The 15,943-nt window shown below is 36.7% G+C and overlaps 1 protein-coding gene across 2 annotated transcripts in view; it reads right to left on the bottom strand.

Annotated features, from left to right (window-relative positions):
• Positions 1-970: 970 nt before the first annotated feature.
• The window catches only part of FAM114A2 (family with sequence similarity 114 member A2), a 38,236-nt gene continuing 23,263 nt past the window's right edge, over positions 971-15,943 (bottom strand). For both annotated transcript variants that reach the window (XM_004281005.4, XM_033407955.2), the window contains exons 12-14: positions 13,836-13,908; positions 4,609-4,662; positions 971-2,299 (exon numbers count right to left, since the gene is read on the bottom strand). In XM_004281005.4, the coding sequence (XP_004281053.1) occupies positions 2,198-2,299; positions 4,609-4,662; positions 13,836-13,908 (229 nt within the window). In that variant the 3' untranslated portion in view covers positions 971-2,197. The remainder of the gene's footprint in view (positions 2,300-4,608; positions 4,663-13,835; positions 13,909-15,943) is intronic.

Below are 15,943 nucleotides of genomic sequence, written 5' to 3'. Positions count from 1 at the left end.
CATCAAGAAACTACATCATGTACTCACCCCAAATGGAATAATGAAGCATGCACCATCCAAAAACCATCACCATAATCCAACAGGTTCCAATGAGTCCCCTGAATCTACCTATTCCACCTATCAATGAATGTTTATGCTCTTACTTCCCTTACTCTACTGAATCAAAGAACTTTCATTCTTTTTCATTATATTCTAGGTGAAAGGTAGGTAACTGTTACTCAGAATTCATTGGTCCTTTCATCATTTCATCGGTGGTCTCCTAAATCCACTAAAACACATGTGAGTGGGTGGGCAAACCTGATGAGAGGGATGAGAGAGAAAGAAGAGACAGTGACTCACAATGGCCTTTTGTAAGGTCTAATCTAAAACAGGTGAAACTGAGGGCTGCAATCTGGACAGGCATAAAAAGTCACTGTTCTATCCCCCACATCTATACCCCTCTTCTTAAAAGAAAAACCTTAGATGTGTTTCCAGATCAAAGAGTAAAAACTGCAAACTGCCCTTATATGAGAATCTGAACAGGTAGTAGGTAGTGTGGCCAGTTTCTAAACCTTACTCAAGAAATACCACCCTCAGGGATCCAGGTTCAGACACAGCAACTGGGCCTGAGGCACAAATTAGGGCTGGGGACACCAGCTTTACTTACCGCAACACAACTGTTTTTCTGAAATTACAGAATTACTCACTTTGGGAAGGGTTAAATGTTTCTATAAAAAGAAATATTCAAAACCTTTTCTCATCATGTTAGAACAGAATATAAGCAGAGTAACATTTTAGTGATGTTGGTGTATCTTTTTAGTCCAAATCTACTTATTTTCCTCCTTGCTAACGAACTGCCCCCTACCCCACATAAGGTGATCACAAAGAAATAGTCTTGATATCAACCTGTTATAGGTTCGCTTTGCTATTTCTGTGGTCTGAGAAGATATCGGGGCTCACATTTGCAAAAGTAAATAAAAGGATCAACTGACACGATTATTATATTTTATTTAAAGGTTTTAAAAGATAAGGGGCAGAGCTCACAAAAGTTACCTGAATCATTAAAACCCACAAAGTTGGAGAATTTTTTTTAAAAGAGTGGATACCAAAATAGCTTTCAGGAAGAAGATAACCTATAAGTCTTTTAGATTGTTGAACAAAGCAAAAGAAGGCTTAAGGTATGAAAGATAAAAGTTATATTTATAAACATGCTAAAGAATACATTAAAAGAAACAAAAAAGAATGAGGAAAAATAAACTGTCTTAATCCTGTTATACATAAACATCATTTCTATGGGACTCTACAGTCCACTTCAATATTCAAACAACAAAATCCCCATCATTGAAAGAGCTTCAACACTCCTTTGGAGTTGGCTATTACAGAATTTATCCTGCATATCGGGTATGCATGAAAAACATCCTGGAGACTCAGAATATCTGCAAACATGAAACTGTTTCTCTAAATTGCATTTATTGGTCATGAATCCCGTAAAGGGGGGTCAACTACAACTTGAAGCTTGTCATCTTGCAGTGGGAAAGCAATTTGAAGCCAAAGGGCACCTTGCTATAGTCCATTCATGTGGCTCTAAGTATATTCTATAAGCTTCTCTTCAATGCCAAATATCTACTGAGAATTAAAGAGGAGATGAAACTTTCTAACCAATTCTAAGAATTCATGTAATAAAGGGTAATCATTACAGAGTTTATATATACTCGGTTTTCTTAAAGCCATAGATTTTATTATAGAGAGGAGAAAGAAAATGGCATTAACAGATCAAGCACATGAAGTCCAGAATACTGAATTCCTTTTCCTCTTGCTTAACAACCAATTACATCCATGGACTGCAAAATTACAGCCACTGCAAAATTTTTAGTGTTTTGCATCTTGTCAAAGAAAGACCAATATTTTTGCCTGAGTGTCCCCTTAACCTTATGAGCTATTATTTTTTAACTTTGTATAAAACTTCTTTTCAAATAATTTATTAATTATAACAACTGGGAAGAGCAGTGTGAGGACCTGAATACTTCAACCAAGCACTGAAGGCAACAAACTTCCTTAAACATGCTCTTCTGCCTGGATTTTTATATATTAAAATAACCTTTCTCCCTCACTTCTCCAGGGGTACCCAGAAAAGAGTGGCATTTGTTGGCCATCACAAGTCTCAGCTAGAATCTTCTCTGTTCTTCAGTGTCCTGACAAAGGCCTCTGGACCTGTAGCTCATGCCTCTGGTAATTCAGCCTTGTTCTCAATAAGAGAGATCTCCAGCACAGGTAAAAGTAGCTGAAAGGCATCCTGAATGTAGGAAGCACTGTTTGATGCCTATAAGGATAAGGATTGAAAAATAAGAAAAAGAAAATACTGCAGTCACTTAAAAGAGAAAATATATTATAAGACAACAAAAAAAACAAATTAATTTTTACAATCTAACTATATCTGTAGCCTGGCAAATAAGATTACATACTTAACCATTTCACTAAACTTATAGGGGAAAGAATAATCTAGCTCTTTTGTTTGTTTGTTTGTTTGTTTGTTTTGATCTAGCTCTTAAAATGATATGACAGCACCAAAAAAGAATGTCACCATTTTTGTCCAACTTGCCCATTAGAATGATAGCCATTCTTTGGCATCTTGCTCAAATACGGCATTCAAAGCTTATTTATTCCTTGATTGAATGGGTAGATCCTATCACACATTTTAGTCAATTACTCAAAGAGGATTTCAGAAGGCTATGAATCCTACATCAATAGGATTTCTAGTCCATTGTGATTGTTCTTCTTCCATGGACTCAACGTAATCAGTGAACATGCGACAGGTGCTCACAAAGATAAAGAAGGAATACTGCTTTTAAAGATGATAAAGTACAGATATGTTTCTGTCTACTACAAGAGACATATGAAAAACTTAGAATCATTATGCTCAGAGTTTGCCAGACTTCATTTATATCTGACAAGTTCTGACTTTCCAGAAGCATAAGAGTTCATTACCTTAAAATAAAAATGTATAATTTCAAGGACAAGAGTGTTTCAAATCTGTAAGCAAGAACAACCAACTCAGAATAACAAAAGGGTAACCATATCAAGTGAGCTTACCTTGTTTTGATTTATCAATGGCAAGAACCCCTGTTTAAACTTCAGTGTGACGTTTGATACCAAGTTTTGCAGCCAAAAGAGACCTCACAGCACATCTAGTTAAATCTCTTATTTTGTATATAAAGATAACAAGATTGCCAAGAAGGTAAACCCCTGGTCCATGGTCATAGTGCAAATCAGGGGAGACCTAGGACAGGACTGGGCTCCTGGTTTGCAAACTTCTTTCATCTCTACCACTCTGCCATCTACTAAATCATACACTTATTTTTTTAAAATTGCTTAAGTGATCAGAATAATTTCCCTGACTATTAAAGGAAAACTATGCAGTTAAGGAATGAAAGGCATTTCTTCATCAGTAATTTTAAAAAATCTAAAACTAAAGAAGTAACACTCTGGTGGCAAAAAATTTTTTTCAATTCATATTTAAAACCTAACTGATTATCAAATATATTTTCTCCCCTCAGACTTAGATAAATATGTTTTAAACAAATCATCAAACATCTAAATTTCTGCACAATTAATTTACAAGATAGTTCGTTTTTTTTTATCTTTCACTTTTTCTGCCTTCTGTGGTTTTCTCTTTTTATCAATATAAATTTATTTATTTATTTATTTATTTATTTTTGGCTGCGTTGGGTCTTCATTGCTGCATGCGGGCTTTCTCTAGTTGCGGCGAGCAGAGGCTACTCTTCATTGCGGTGTGCGGGCTTCTCATTGCGGTGGCTTTTCTTGTTGTGTAACATGGGTTCTAGGCATGCAGGCTTCAGTAGTTGCAGCACACAGGCTTAGTAGTTGTGGTTCGCGGGCTCTAGAGCACAGCTCAGTAATTGTGGTGCACAGGCTTATTAGTTGCTCTGCTTCCCGGACCAGGGCTCGAACCCACGTCCCCTGCATTGGACCAGGGCTCAGACCTGTGTCCCCTGCATTGGCAGGTGGATTCTTAACCACTGTGCCACCAAGGAAGTCCTAAGATAGAGTTCTTAAATCATGGAATCCAGAAAGCATCATACATGGCAGCGATATAATCCATCCATGGACTTAAACCACCTACCTTCTTAAATCTAATGAACTGACACGGATTATGTAAACACAGGTAGCTTTTTGACATAATAAAGCAAATTTCTGCGCAAGAAAATGACAAAATGTTTTGTTTTCTTTTGTTTTGTTTTGTAACTAATCTCCTCTGCATAAACCTTACTCCTTTAAGGAGCAGTGCTAGCCTATTTGTAATTTTCAGCGCATCATGTTTACTAGCTAGTCTCCAGAAGATGTTTCATTAATGAGAACCGTCCATTAATTACAAAGGGGTAGTACTAAGTAATGACAGCCTACCGCTTCTTCCACTGCACTTTACCTGGCACCTTCATCTTTATGGTTTATAATTAATGAACAGGAAATATGATAAAATATACACCATTTTGGTCATATCTGCATCAACACGCTAAACTAGTGAAAAAAACAAAAAATGAAAACTTAAAGAGTTATTAATACATAATGCCCTAGAAGTTAGAGACTTAAAAAACAATTAGTACTACTAACCTCTAGAAATACTGCAGTGATTAACGGATTAAGGACGTCTGCCTTTTCCTTGACCTAGAACAAAGGATAATGTGTTAAGCGAGCATAGCACATTAAAAAACAATAGGTAAAATATGATGATTGGTTCAAGATGGCGGAGTAGAAGGACATGCTCTCACTCCCTCCTGCGAGAGCACCGGAATCACAACTAACTGCTGAACAATCATCGACAGGAAGACACTGGAGCTCACCAAAAAAGATACCCTACATCCAAAGACGAAGGAGAAGCCACAATGAGATGGTAGGAGCGGCACATCACAATAAAATCAAATCCCATAACTGCTGGGTGGGTGACTCACAAACCAGAGAACATGTAACCACAGAAGTCCACCCACTGGAGTGAAGGTTCTGAGCCCCACGTCGGGCTTCCCAACCTGGGAGTCCGGCAACGGGAAGAGGAATTCCTAGAGAATCACACATTGAAGGTTAGCAGGATTTGACTGCAGGACTTCGACAGAACTGGGGGAAACAGAGACTCCACTCCTGGAGGGCAGACACAAAGTAGTGTGTGCATCAGGACCCAGGGGAAGGAGCAGTGACCCCAGGGGAGACTGAACCAGACCTACCTGCTAGTGTTGGAGGGTCTCCTGCAGAGACGGGGGTGGCTGTGTCTCACTGTGAGGACAAAGACACTGGCAGCAGAAGTTCTGGGAAGTACTCCTTGGCGTGAGCCCTCCCAGAACCCGCCATTAGCCCCACCAAAGAGCCCGGGTAGGCTCCAGTGTTGGGTCGCCTCAGGCCAAACAACCAACAGGGAGGGAACCCAGCCCCACCCATCAGCAGACAAGCGGATGAAAGTTTTACTGAGCTCTGCCCACCAGAGCAACAGCCAGCTCTACCCACCACCAGTCCCTCCCATGAGGAAACTTGCACAGGCCTCTTAGATAGCCTCATCCACCAGAGGGCAGACAGCAGAAGCAAGAAGAACTACCATCCTGCAGCCTGTGGAGCAAAAACCACATTCACAGAAAGATAGAAAAGATGAAAAGTCAGAGGGCTATGTACCAGATGAAGGAACAAGATAAAACCCCAGAAAAACAACTAAATGAAGTGGAGATAGGCAAGCTTCCAGAAAAAGAATTCAGAATAATGATAGTGAAGATGATCCAGGACCTCAGAAAAAGAATGGAGGCAAAGATACAGAAGATGCAAGAAATGTTTAACAAAGACCTAGAAGAATTAAAGAACAAACAGAGGTGAACAATATAATAACAAATGAAAAATACACTAGAAGGAATCAATAGCAGAATAACTGAGGCAGAAGAACGAATAAGTGACCAGGAAGACAGAATGGTGGAATTCACTGCTGTGGAACAGAATAAAGAAAAAAGAATGAAAAGGAATGAAGACAGCCTAAGAGACCTCTGGGACAACATTAAAAGCAACAACACTCACATTATAGGGGTCCCAGAAGGAGAAGAGAGAGAGAAAGGACCCAAGAAAATATTTTAAGAGATTATAGTTGAAAACTTCCCTAACATGGGAAAAGAAATAGCCACCCAAGTCCAGGAAGTGCAGAGAGTCCCATACAGGATAAATCCAAGAAGAAACATGCCGAGACACATAGTAATCAAATGGGCAAAAAATAAAGACAAAGAAAAATTATTGAAAGCAGCAAGGGAAAAATGACAAATAACATACAAGGGAACTCCCATAAGGTTAACAGCTGATTTCTCAGCAGAAACTCTACAAGCCAGAAGGTGGCATGAGATATTGAAAGTGATGAAAGGGAAGAACGTACAACCAAGATTACTCTACCCAGCAAAGATCTCATTCAGATTCGATGGAGAAATCAAAAGCTGAACAGACAAGCAAAAGCTAAGAGAATTCAGCACCATCAAACCAGCTCTGCAACAAATGCTAAAGGAACTTCTCTAAGTGGGAAACACAAGAGAAGAAAAGGACCTACAAAAACAAACCCAAAACAATTAAGAAAATGGTAATAGGAACATACATATAATTACCTTAAATGTGTGAATGGATTAAATGCTCCAACCAAAAGACACAGGCTCGCTGAATGGATACAAAAACAAAACCCATGTATATGCTGTCTACAAGAGACCCACTTCAGACCTAAGGACACATACAGACTGAAAGTGAGGGGATGGAAAAAGATATTCCATGCAAATGGAAATCAAAAGAAAGCTGGAGTAGCGATATTCATATCAGATAAAATAGACTTTAAAATAAAGAATGTTACAAGAGACAAGGAAGGACACTACATAATGATCAAGGGATCAATTCAAGAAGAAGATATAACAATTATAAATATATATGCACCCAACATAGGAGCACCTCAATACATAAGGCAACTTCTAACAGCTATAAAAGAGGAAATCAACAGTAACACAGTAATAGTGGGGGACTTTTAACACCTCACTTACACCAATGGACAGATCATCCAAACAGAAAATTAATAAGGAAACACAAGCTTTAAATGATACAAGAAACCAAATAGATTTAATTGATATTTATAGGACATTCATTCCTAAAACAGCAGATTACACTTTCTTCTCAAGTGCGCACAGAACATTCTCCAGGATAGATCACATCTTGGGTCAGAAATCAAGCCTCAGTAAATTTAAGAAAATTTAAATCATATCAAGCATCTTTTCTGACCACAATGCTATGAGATTAGAAATCAATTACAGGGAAAAAACGTAAAAAACACAAACACATGGAGGCTGAACAATATATTACTAAATAACCAAGAGATCACTGGAGAAATCAAAGAGGAAATCAAAAAATACCTAGAGACAAGTGACAATGAAAACATGACAATCCAAAACCTATATAGCAAGCAGCAAAAGTAGTTCTAAGAGGGAAGTTTACAACAATACAAGCCTCAAGAAACAAGAAAAATCTTAAGTAAATAATCTAACCTTACACCTAAAGGAACTAGAGAAAGAAGAACAAACAAAACCCAAAGTTAACAGAAGGAAAGAAATCATAAAGATCAGAGTAGAAATAAATGAAATAGAAACAAAGAAAACAATAGCAAAGATCAATAAAACTAAAAGCTGGTTCTTTGAGAAGATAAACAAAATTGATAAACATTAGCCAGACTCATCAAGAAAGAGAGGGAGAGGACTCAAATCAGTAAACTTAGAAATGAAAAAGGAGAAGTTACAACAGACACCGCAGAAATACAAAGCACCCTAAGAGACTACTACAAGCAACTCTATGCCAATAAAATGGACAACCTGGTAGAAATGGACAAATTCTTAGAAAGGTATAACCTTCCAAGACTGAACCAGGAGGAAATAGAAAATATGAACAGACCAATCACAAGTAATGAAATTGAAAGTGTGATTAAAAATCTTCCAACAAACAAAAATCCAGGACCAGATGGCTTCACAGGTGAATTCTATCAAACATTTAGAGAAGAGCCACCACCCATCCTTCTCAACCTATTCCTTCTCAAATTCCTCAAATTCCAAATTCCTTCTCAAAAAATTGCAGAGGAAGGAACACTCCCAAACTCATTCTATGAGGCCACCATCACCCTGATACCAAAACCAGACAAAGATACTACAAAACAAGAAAATTACAGACCAATATCACTGATGAATATAGATGCAAAAATCCTCAACAAAATACTAGTAAACAGAAACTAACAACATATTAAAAATATCATACACCATGATCAAGTGGGATTTATCCCAGGGATGCAAGGATTCTTCAATATATGCAAACAGATCAATGCAATACACTATATTAACAAACTGAAGAATAAAAACCATATGATCATCTCAATAGATGTAGAAAAAGCTTTTCACAAAATTCAACACCCATTTATGACAAAAGCTCTCCAGAAAGCGGGCATAGAGAGAACCTACCTCAACATAATAAAGGCCATATATGACAAACCAACAGCAAACATCATCATCAATGGTGAAAAACTGAAAGCATTTCCTCTAAGATCAGGAACAAGACAAGAATGTCCACACTCACCACTATTATTCAACATAGTTTTGGAAGTCCTAGCCACAGCAATCAGAGAAGAAAAAGAAATAAAAGGAATATAAATTGGAAAAGAAGAAGTAAAACTGTCACTGTTTGCAGATGACGTGATACTATACATAGAGAATCCTAAAGATGCCACCAGAAAACTATTAGAGCTAATCAATCAATTTGGTAAAGTTGCAGGATACAAAATTAACGCACAGAAATCTCTTGCATTTCTATACACTAATGATGAAAAATCTGAAAGAAAATTAAGGAAACACTCCCATTTACCACTGCAACAGAAAGAATAAAATACCTAGGAATAAACCTACCTAGGGAGACAAAAGACCTTTATGCAGAAAACTATAAGACACTGATGTAAGAAATTAAAGATGATACAAACAGATGGAGAGATATACCATGTTCTTGGACTGGAAGAATCAATATTGTGAAAATGCCTATACTACCCAAAACAATTTACTGATTCAGTGCAATCCTTATCAAATTAGCAATGGCATTTTTTACAGAAGTAGAACAAAAAATCTTAAAATTTGTATGGAGACACAAAAGACCCCGAATAGCCAAAGCACTCTTGAGGGAAAAAAATCAGAGCTGGGGGAATCAGACTCCCTGACTTCAGACTATACTACAAAGCTACAGTAATCAAGACTATATGGTACTGACACAAAAACAGAAATATAGATCAATGTAACAGGATAGAAAGCCCAGAGATAAACCCATGCACCTATGGTCAACTAATCTATGACAAAGGAGGCAAGGATATACAATGGAGAAAAGACAGTCTCTTCAGTAAGTGGTGGTGGGAAAACTGGACAGCTACATGTTAAAGAATGAAATTAGAACACTCCTTAAACACCATACATAAAAATAAAGTCAAAATGGATTAGAGACCTAAATGTAAGACCAGACACTATAAAACTCTTAGAGGAAAACATAGGAAGAACACTCTTTGACATAAATCACAGCAAGATCCTTTTTGATCCACCTCCTAGAGTAATGGAAATAAAAACAAAAATAAACAAATGGGACCTAATGAAACTTAAAAGCTTTTGCAAAGAAAACTACAAACAAGACGAAAAGACAGCCCTCAGAATGGGAGAAAATATTTGCAAATGAATCAATGGACAAAGGATTAATCTCCCAAATATATAAACAGCTCATGTAGGTCAATATTAAAAAAAAAAAAAAACCCAATCCAAAAATGGGGAAGACCTAAATAGACATTTCTCCAAAGAAGATATACAGATAGCAAAGAAGCACATGAAAAGTTGCTCAATATCACTGATTATTAGAGAAATTCAAATCAAAACTACAATGACGTATCACCTCACACCAGTCAGAATGGGCATCATCAGAAAATCTACAAACAACAAATGCTAGAGGGTGTGGAGAAAAGGGAACCCTCTTGCACTGTTGGTGGGAATGTAAATTGATACAGCCACTATGCAGAACAGGATGGAGGTTCGTTAAAAAACTAAAAATAGAATTATCATATGACCCAGCAATCCCGCTACTGGGCATATACCCAGGAAAACCATAATTCAAAAAGAGTCATGCACCCCAATGTTCATTGCAGCACTATTTACAATAGCCAGGTCATGGAAGCAACCTAAATGCCCATCGACAGACAAATGGATAAAGAAGATGTGGTATATATATATACAATGGAATAATACTCAGCCATAAAAAGGAACGAAATTGGGTCATTTGTAGAGACGTGGATGAATCTAGAGACTGTCATACAGAGTGAAGTAAGTCAGGAAGAGAAAAACAAATATCGTATATTAATGCATATATGTGGAACCTAGAAAAATGGTACAGATGAACCGGTTTGTAGGGCAGAAACTGAGACACAGATGTAGACAACAAATGTATGGACACCAAGGGGGGAAAGATGTGGGCGGTGGTGGTGGTGGTGTGATGAACTGGGAGATTGGGATTGACGTGTATACACTAATATGTATAAAATGGATAACTAATAAGAACCTGCTGTATAAAAAAATACATTAAATAGAATTCAAAAATTCAAAAATAAATAAAGTATGACTCCACTTTGAAACACACCCACACATACCCAAATATAAATATAAGCATAGACAAAGTCTGGATCAGACTCAAGAAGGGCTTTAAATTTCCTTCTATCCAAATTGAGAGTGTATGCCTTTGTAGTTTTTTTTTTGTTTGTTTTTGTTTTTCGGTACGCGGGCCTCTCACTGTTGTGGCCTCTCCCGTTGCGGAGCACAGGCTCTGGACGCGCAGGCTCAGCAGCCATGGCTCACGGGCCCAGCCGCTCCGTGGCATGTGGGATCTTCCTGGACCGGGGCACGAACCCGTGTCCCCTGCATTGGCAGGCAGACTCTCAACCACTGTGCCACCAGGAAAGCCCTGCCTTTGTAGTTTTTACTAACTTTAAAAAGTATATTCATTTTGGAAGGGAGATAGAAATGGTATATTTGACCACAAAAACTTTAGAAAAATTTTAAAACAAAATATACAGATATGAAACATGCGCTCAAAATACTCAACTCGTTTTTAAGATGGGCTGTTTGGAAAATGTGGAGACAAATAATGCAAATTTAATACTTGCATGTGTTAGCACCTTAGAGTTGACTTGCTGGGTTAAAGTATCTTTATGAAACACATGGAAAACTTTAGCCTCAGAGATTAACTTCAGGAAACCCAGAAGCTCTTTTAAAGAAAATACTAAGAGGAAAAGAGAAACTATATCACAGAATTATCCCTTATAGGAAAAATCTAAACTCAAAGTGAGAAGAATTAATTTGGGCCATGCTCTTAACTAAAAGAAATTTAAGGGCCCAGAATAACTTTGCTGCCACACTGACCCTTATACCCTTAACTACGAGCTGATTTTTTTTAATTGAGGTATAACTGACATACAACACTATACTAATTGCATATGTACAAACTAATGATTTACTATCTGCATACATGGCAAAATGATGATAATAAGAGCAGTCAACATCCATCACTATACACAGTGAAGTAATTTTTTTTCTCGTGATGACAACTTTTAAGATCTACTGTCTTAGCAACTTTCAAATATGCAATACAGTATTATTAACTATAGGTATCATGACATACATGACATCCCCAATGCTGTACATGCTGTACGTTATTTATTTTATAACTGGAAGTTTGTACCTTTTGATCCCCTTCACCCATTTCACCCAGCCCCCACCTTTGCCTCTGGCAACCACCTATCTGTTCTCTGTATGTATGTGTTTGGTGTACTACAAAGTGATTTTTATCTGTCCATTTCAAATGCCCTTGATTTTATGCCAATTCATGATTACTGATGTCTGAATCATCTTCCATAGTTCACACACCTTCAGTAAATTTTTACAATTCCTTAAAACAAAACAAAAAAACTTTAGCTTTAATTACAACTCTCCTACTGGCTGGCAACTGCAAAATATGAGAGTTGCCATAGTCTAAGTAAGGCGCTGCCCCTTTAAACTAGAATCCAACTTTGGGATTTTTATCTTATCAAGGTCTACATTCTCAGTACAGGTCTTGAGAGTGAGCAGCACAAAATATACTGAAGACTGTATAAAAAAGAACAACGAGTTGCAAAATTCAGTTAGACATAGACAAACTGATCCTAAAATTCATATGGAAATGCATAGGGCCCCCAATAGACAAAAAAATCTTGAAAAAGTTGGAAGACTTACACTTCTTGATTTCAAAACTTACTACAAAGCTACAGAAATCAAGACAGTATGGCACTGGCATAGGATACGACAGATCAATGGAACTGAAATAAGAGCCCAGAAACAAATCCCTATGACTATGGTCCATTGATTTTAGACAAAAAGGGCCAAGACAATTCAACAAGGAGAAACTTTTCAACAAATGGTGCTGGGACAACTGGATAGCCACATGAAAAAAAAAATGTTGGGTCCCTACCTCACACCATACACAAAAATTAACTCAAAATATATAATAGATGTAAACATAAGAGCTGCAACATAAGACTCCTAGAAAAAAACATGAATAAATCCTCATGATCTTGGGTGAGGCAATGATTCTTTAGATACAATACCAAAAGAACAAGTGATAAAAGAGAATATTGACAAGTTGGACTCTATCACTATTCACTATCAAGAAAGTGAAAGGACCGCCCATGGACTGGGAGAAAATATGTGCATACCATATATCTGGTAAGGAACTTGTATCCAGAGAAAATAAAGAACTTCTATAACTCAATAATAAATAGTAAATAATAAAAAGACAAATAATTAAAATCAGAATTATAAAATAAAAAACCAAATTTATAAAATAATAATAAAAAGACAACCCAATTTAAAAATAGGCAAAGGACTGGAAAAGACACTTCTCTATAGAAGACATACAAATGGCTAACAAGCATGTGAAAAGATGCTCAACATCATCAGCCATCAGGGAAATGCAAATAAAACCCATAATGAGATAACATTTCATACCTACTAGGTCTGGTAAAAGTTTAAAAAACAAAAACAAAAACACAAAACCAGACAATAGCAAGTGTCAACAAGGATGTGGAGAAATTGGAACTCTCATACATTGCTGGCAGGGGTGTAAAATGGTGCAACTACTTTGGAAAACAGTCTGACAGTTCCTTAATGGTCCATATTACCCATATGACCCAGAAATTCCACTCCTAGCTATCCACCCAAGAGAAATAAAAACATACATGCATGCTCATAGTAACATTATTCATTACAACCAAGAAGAGTAAACAATCCAAATGTCTATCAATTGATGAATAGATAAATGTGGTATATATCCATATGATAGAATGTTATTAGGTAATAAAAGGAAATACTGATACAATGTGGATGAACGTCAAAAACATTATGCTAAGTGAAAGAAAACAGACACAAAATACCATAATATTGTATGATCCCATTTATATTAGATGCCCAGAATAGGCAAATCTATAGACAGAAAGTAGATTACTGTTGCTTAAGGCTAGAAGAATGCGGAGGGGAAGGGAATGGTAAGTGACTGCCAATGGTATGAGGTTTTCTGGGAGATGATGAAAACGATCTAAAATTAGATTTTGGTGACTGTTGCATGGCTCTGTAAATATATTAAAAACCATTGAAACGTACACTTAAATGGGAAAAATTTTATGATATGTAAACTATATCTTAATAAAGCTGTTCTAAAAATAAAACAAAACAGACATTAGCCCAATAAAAATCATGAATTCTTACCCCAGCAGTTGTTAGGCAGGTGGTGAACTCTTTAGACAGAGAGGACAACTCTTTACACAACACAACTGTCATCCTAGGAAAGAAGGGAAAAAAGGAGAAACAGGTCCTAGGTCCCCATATATGTTCCAACAGGTCCTAGGTCCCCATATATGTTCAACTACATATATGGGGACCCATGTTATAGGAGGAGAAGGTTCAGTCCTTAGAGAAATACTTTTCTACAAAATTCTCTAGAAAATACCATGCTTTCAAATTAAATCAAAGGAAATAACTAAGATACATTTTAAGGAGACAAGGTCGTACTTAAAAGATCCTACATTCCATTTAGAAATATAGTTAAATTAAATATTTATTCATTCATTCGACAAATACTTACTGAAAGGCTTCTATGTACCAGGTACTTCTGAGCACTGGGGATATATTAGTAAACAAGCAAAGCACCAGTTTTCATGAATACTAACTTACTTGCTGATTGACAGGGATACTATAAATATAGAAAGAGATGGATGTTTGTATATGTTTATAGTTATATATGTATACATTTATACACACACAAAAGTATACATATATTTATATATATAATATGTACTAGATGGTGATATGAAAGCAAGTAAAGAATTCGAAAATGTAACAGGGAAATGCAAATCAAAGCCACATGAGGCAGCAACATGGATGGACCTACAGATCGTCATACTGAGTGAAGTAAGTCAGACACAGAATGACAAATATCATATAATATTGCTTATATGTGGAATCTTAAAAAAAAAGAGTAAAAATGAACTTATTTACAAAACAGAAGTAGAGTCATGGATGTAGAAAACAAACTTATGGCTACCAGGGGATGTGGAGCGGGGGGGTGGTGGGGGTGAAGCGATAAACTGGGAGGTTGGGACTGGTGAATACACACTACTATATATAAAATAGATAACTAATAATAACCTGCTGTATAGCACAGGAAACTCTACTCAATACTCTGCAATAGCCTACATGGGAAAATAATCTCCAAAAAAAAGAATGGATGTATGTATATGTACAACTGATTTACTTTGCTGTACAGCTGAAACTAGCACAACATTGTAAATCAACTATACACCAATAAAAATTTAAAAAACAAACAAAAAACCACACGAGATATCATCTCACACCTGTCAGAATGGCTATCAACAAAAAGAACACAAATAACAAATGTTGGTGAGGATATGGAAAAAAGGGAACGCTTGTACACTGTTGGTGGGAATGTAAATTGGTGCAGCCATTGTGAAAAGTAGTATGGAGGTTTCTCAAAAAACTAAAAATAGAACTACCATATGACCCAGGAATTCCACTCCTGGGTATATATCAAAAAAACAAAAACACTAATTCGAAAAGATACATGCACTCCAATGTTCACAGCAGCATTATTCACAATCGCCAAGATATGGAAGTAACCTAAGTGTCCATCAACAGATGAATGGATAAAGAAGATGTGGTATATATACACAATGGAATACTACTCAGCCATAAAAGAGAACGAAATTTTGCCATCTGCAGCAACATGGACGGACTTGGAGGGCATTTATGCTAAGTGAAATAAGTCAGACAGAGAAAGACAAATACTGTATGAAATCACTTATATGAGGAATCTAAAAAAATACAACAAACTAGTGAGTATACCAAAAAAGAAGCAGACTCACAGATATGGAGAACAAACTAGTGGTTACCAGTGGGGAGAGGGAGGGAGGGGCAATATAGGGGTGGGGAAGTGAGAGGTACAAACTACCGGGTGTAAGACAAGCAAGCTCAAGGATGGGGAATATAGCCAATATTTTGTAATAACAACATGGGGAATATAACCAATATTTTGTAATAACTGTGAATGGAAGGTAACCTTCAAAAATTTTATGACATTTTTTTATTAAAAAATAAATTAAAAAACAAAATAAAAATCCTACCCTTGAGGAGGTTAAACTGATCAATGTAATAGTGAATTAGAGTTAGAGAAAAGAAAAAAAGAATGAGAAAATGGTAGAAGATAGTATTAGATAGGGTGGTGAAAAAGGACCCTCTAAGAAGTAAAGGAAATTCAGTGAAGGAAAGAGCCATGACTGGAAGAGCATTCCATGCAGTGG

This window comes from Orcinus orca, chromosome 3 (assembly GCF_937001465.1).
Source record: "Orcinus orca chromosome 3, mOrcOrc1.1, whole genome shotgun sequence".
Classification (NCBI taxonomy): domain Eukaryota; kingdom Metazoa; phylum Chordata; class Mammalia; order Artiodactyla; family Delphinidae; genus Orcinus; species Orcinus orca.
Note: the sequence above shows the minus strand (reverse complement) of the source record. Positions and strands in the feature narration are given on the sequence as shown.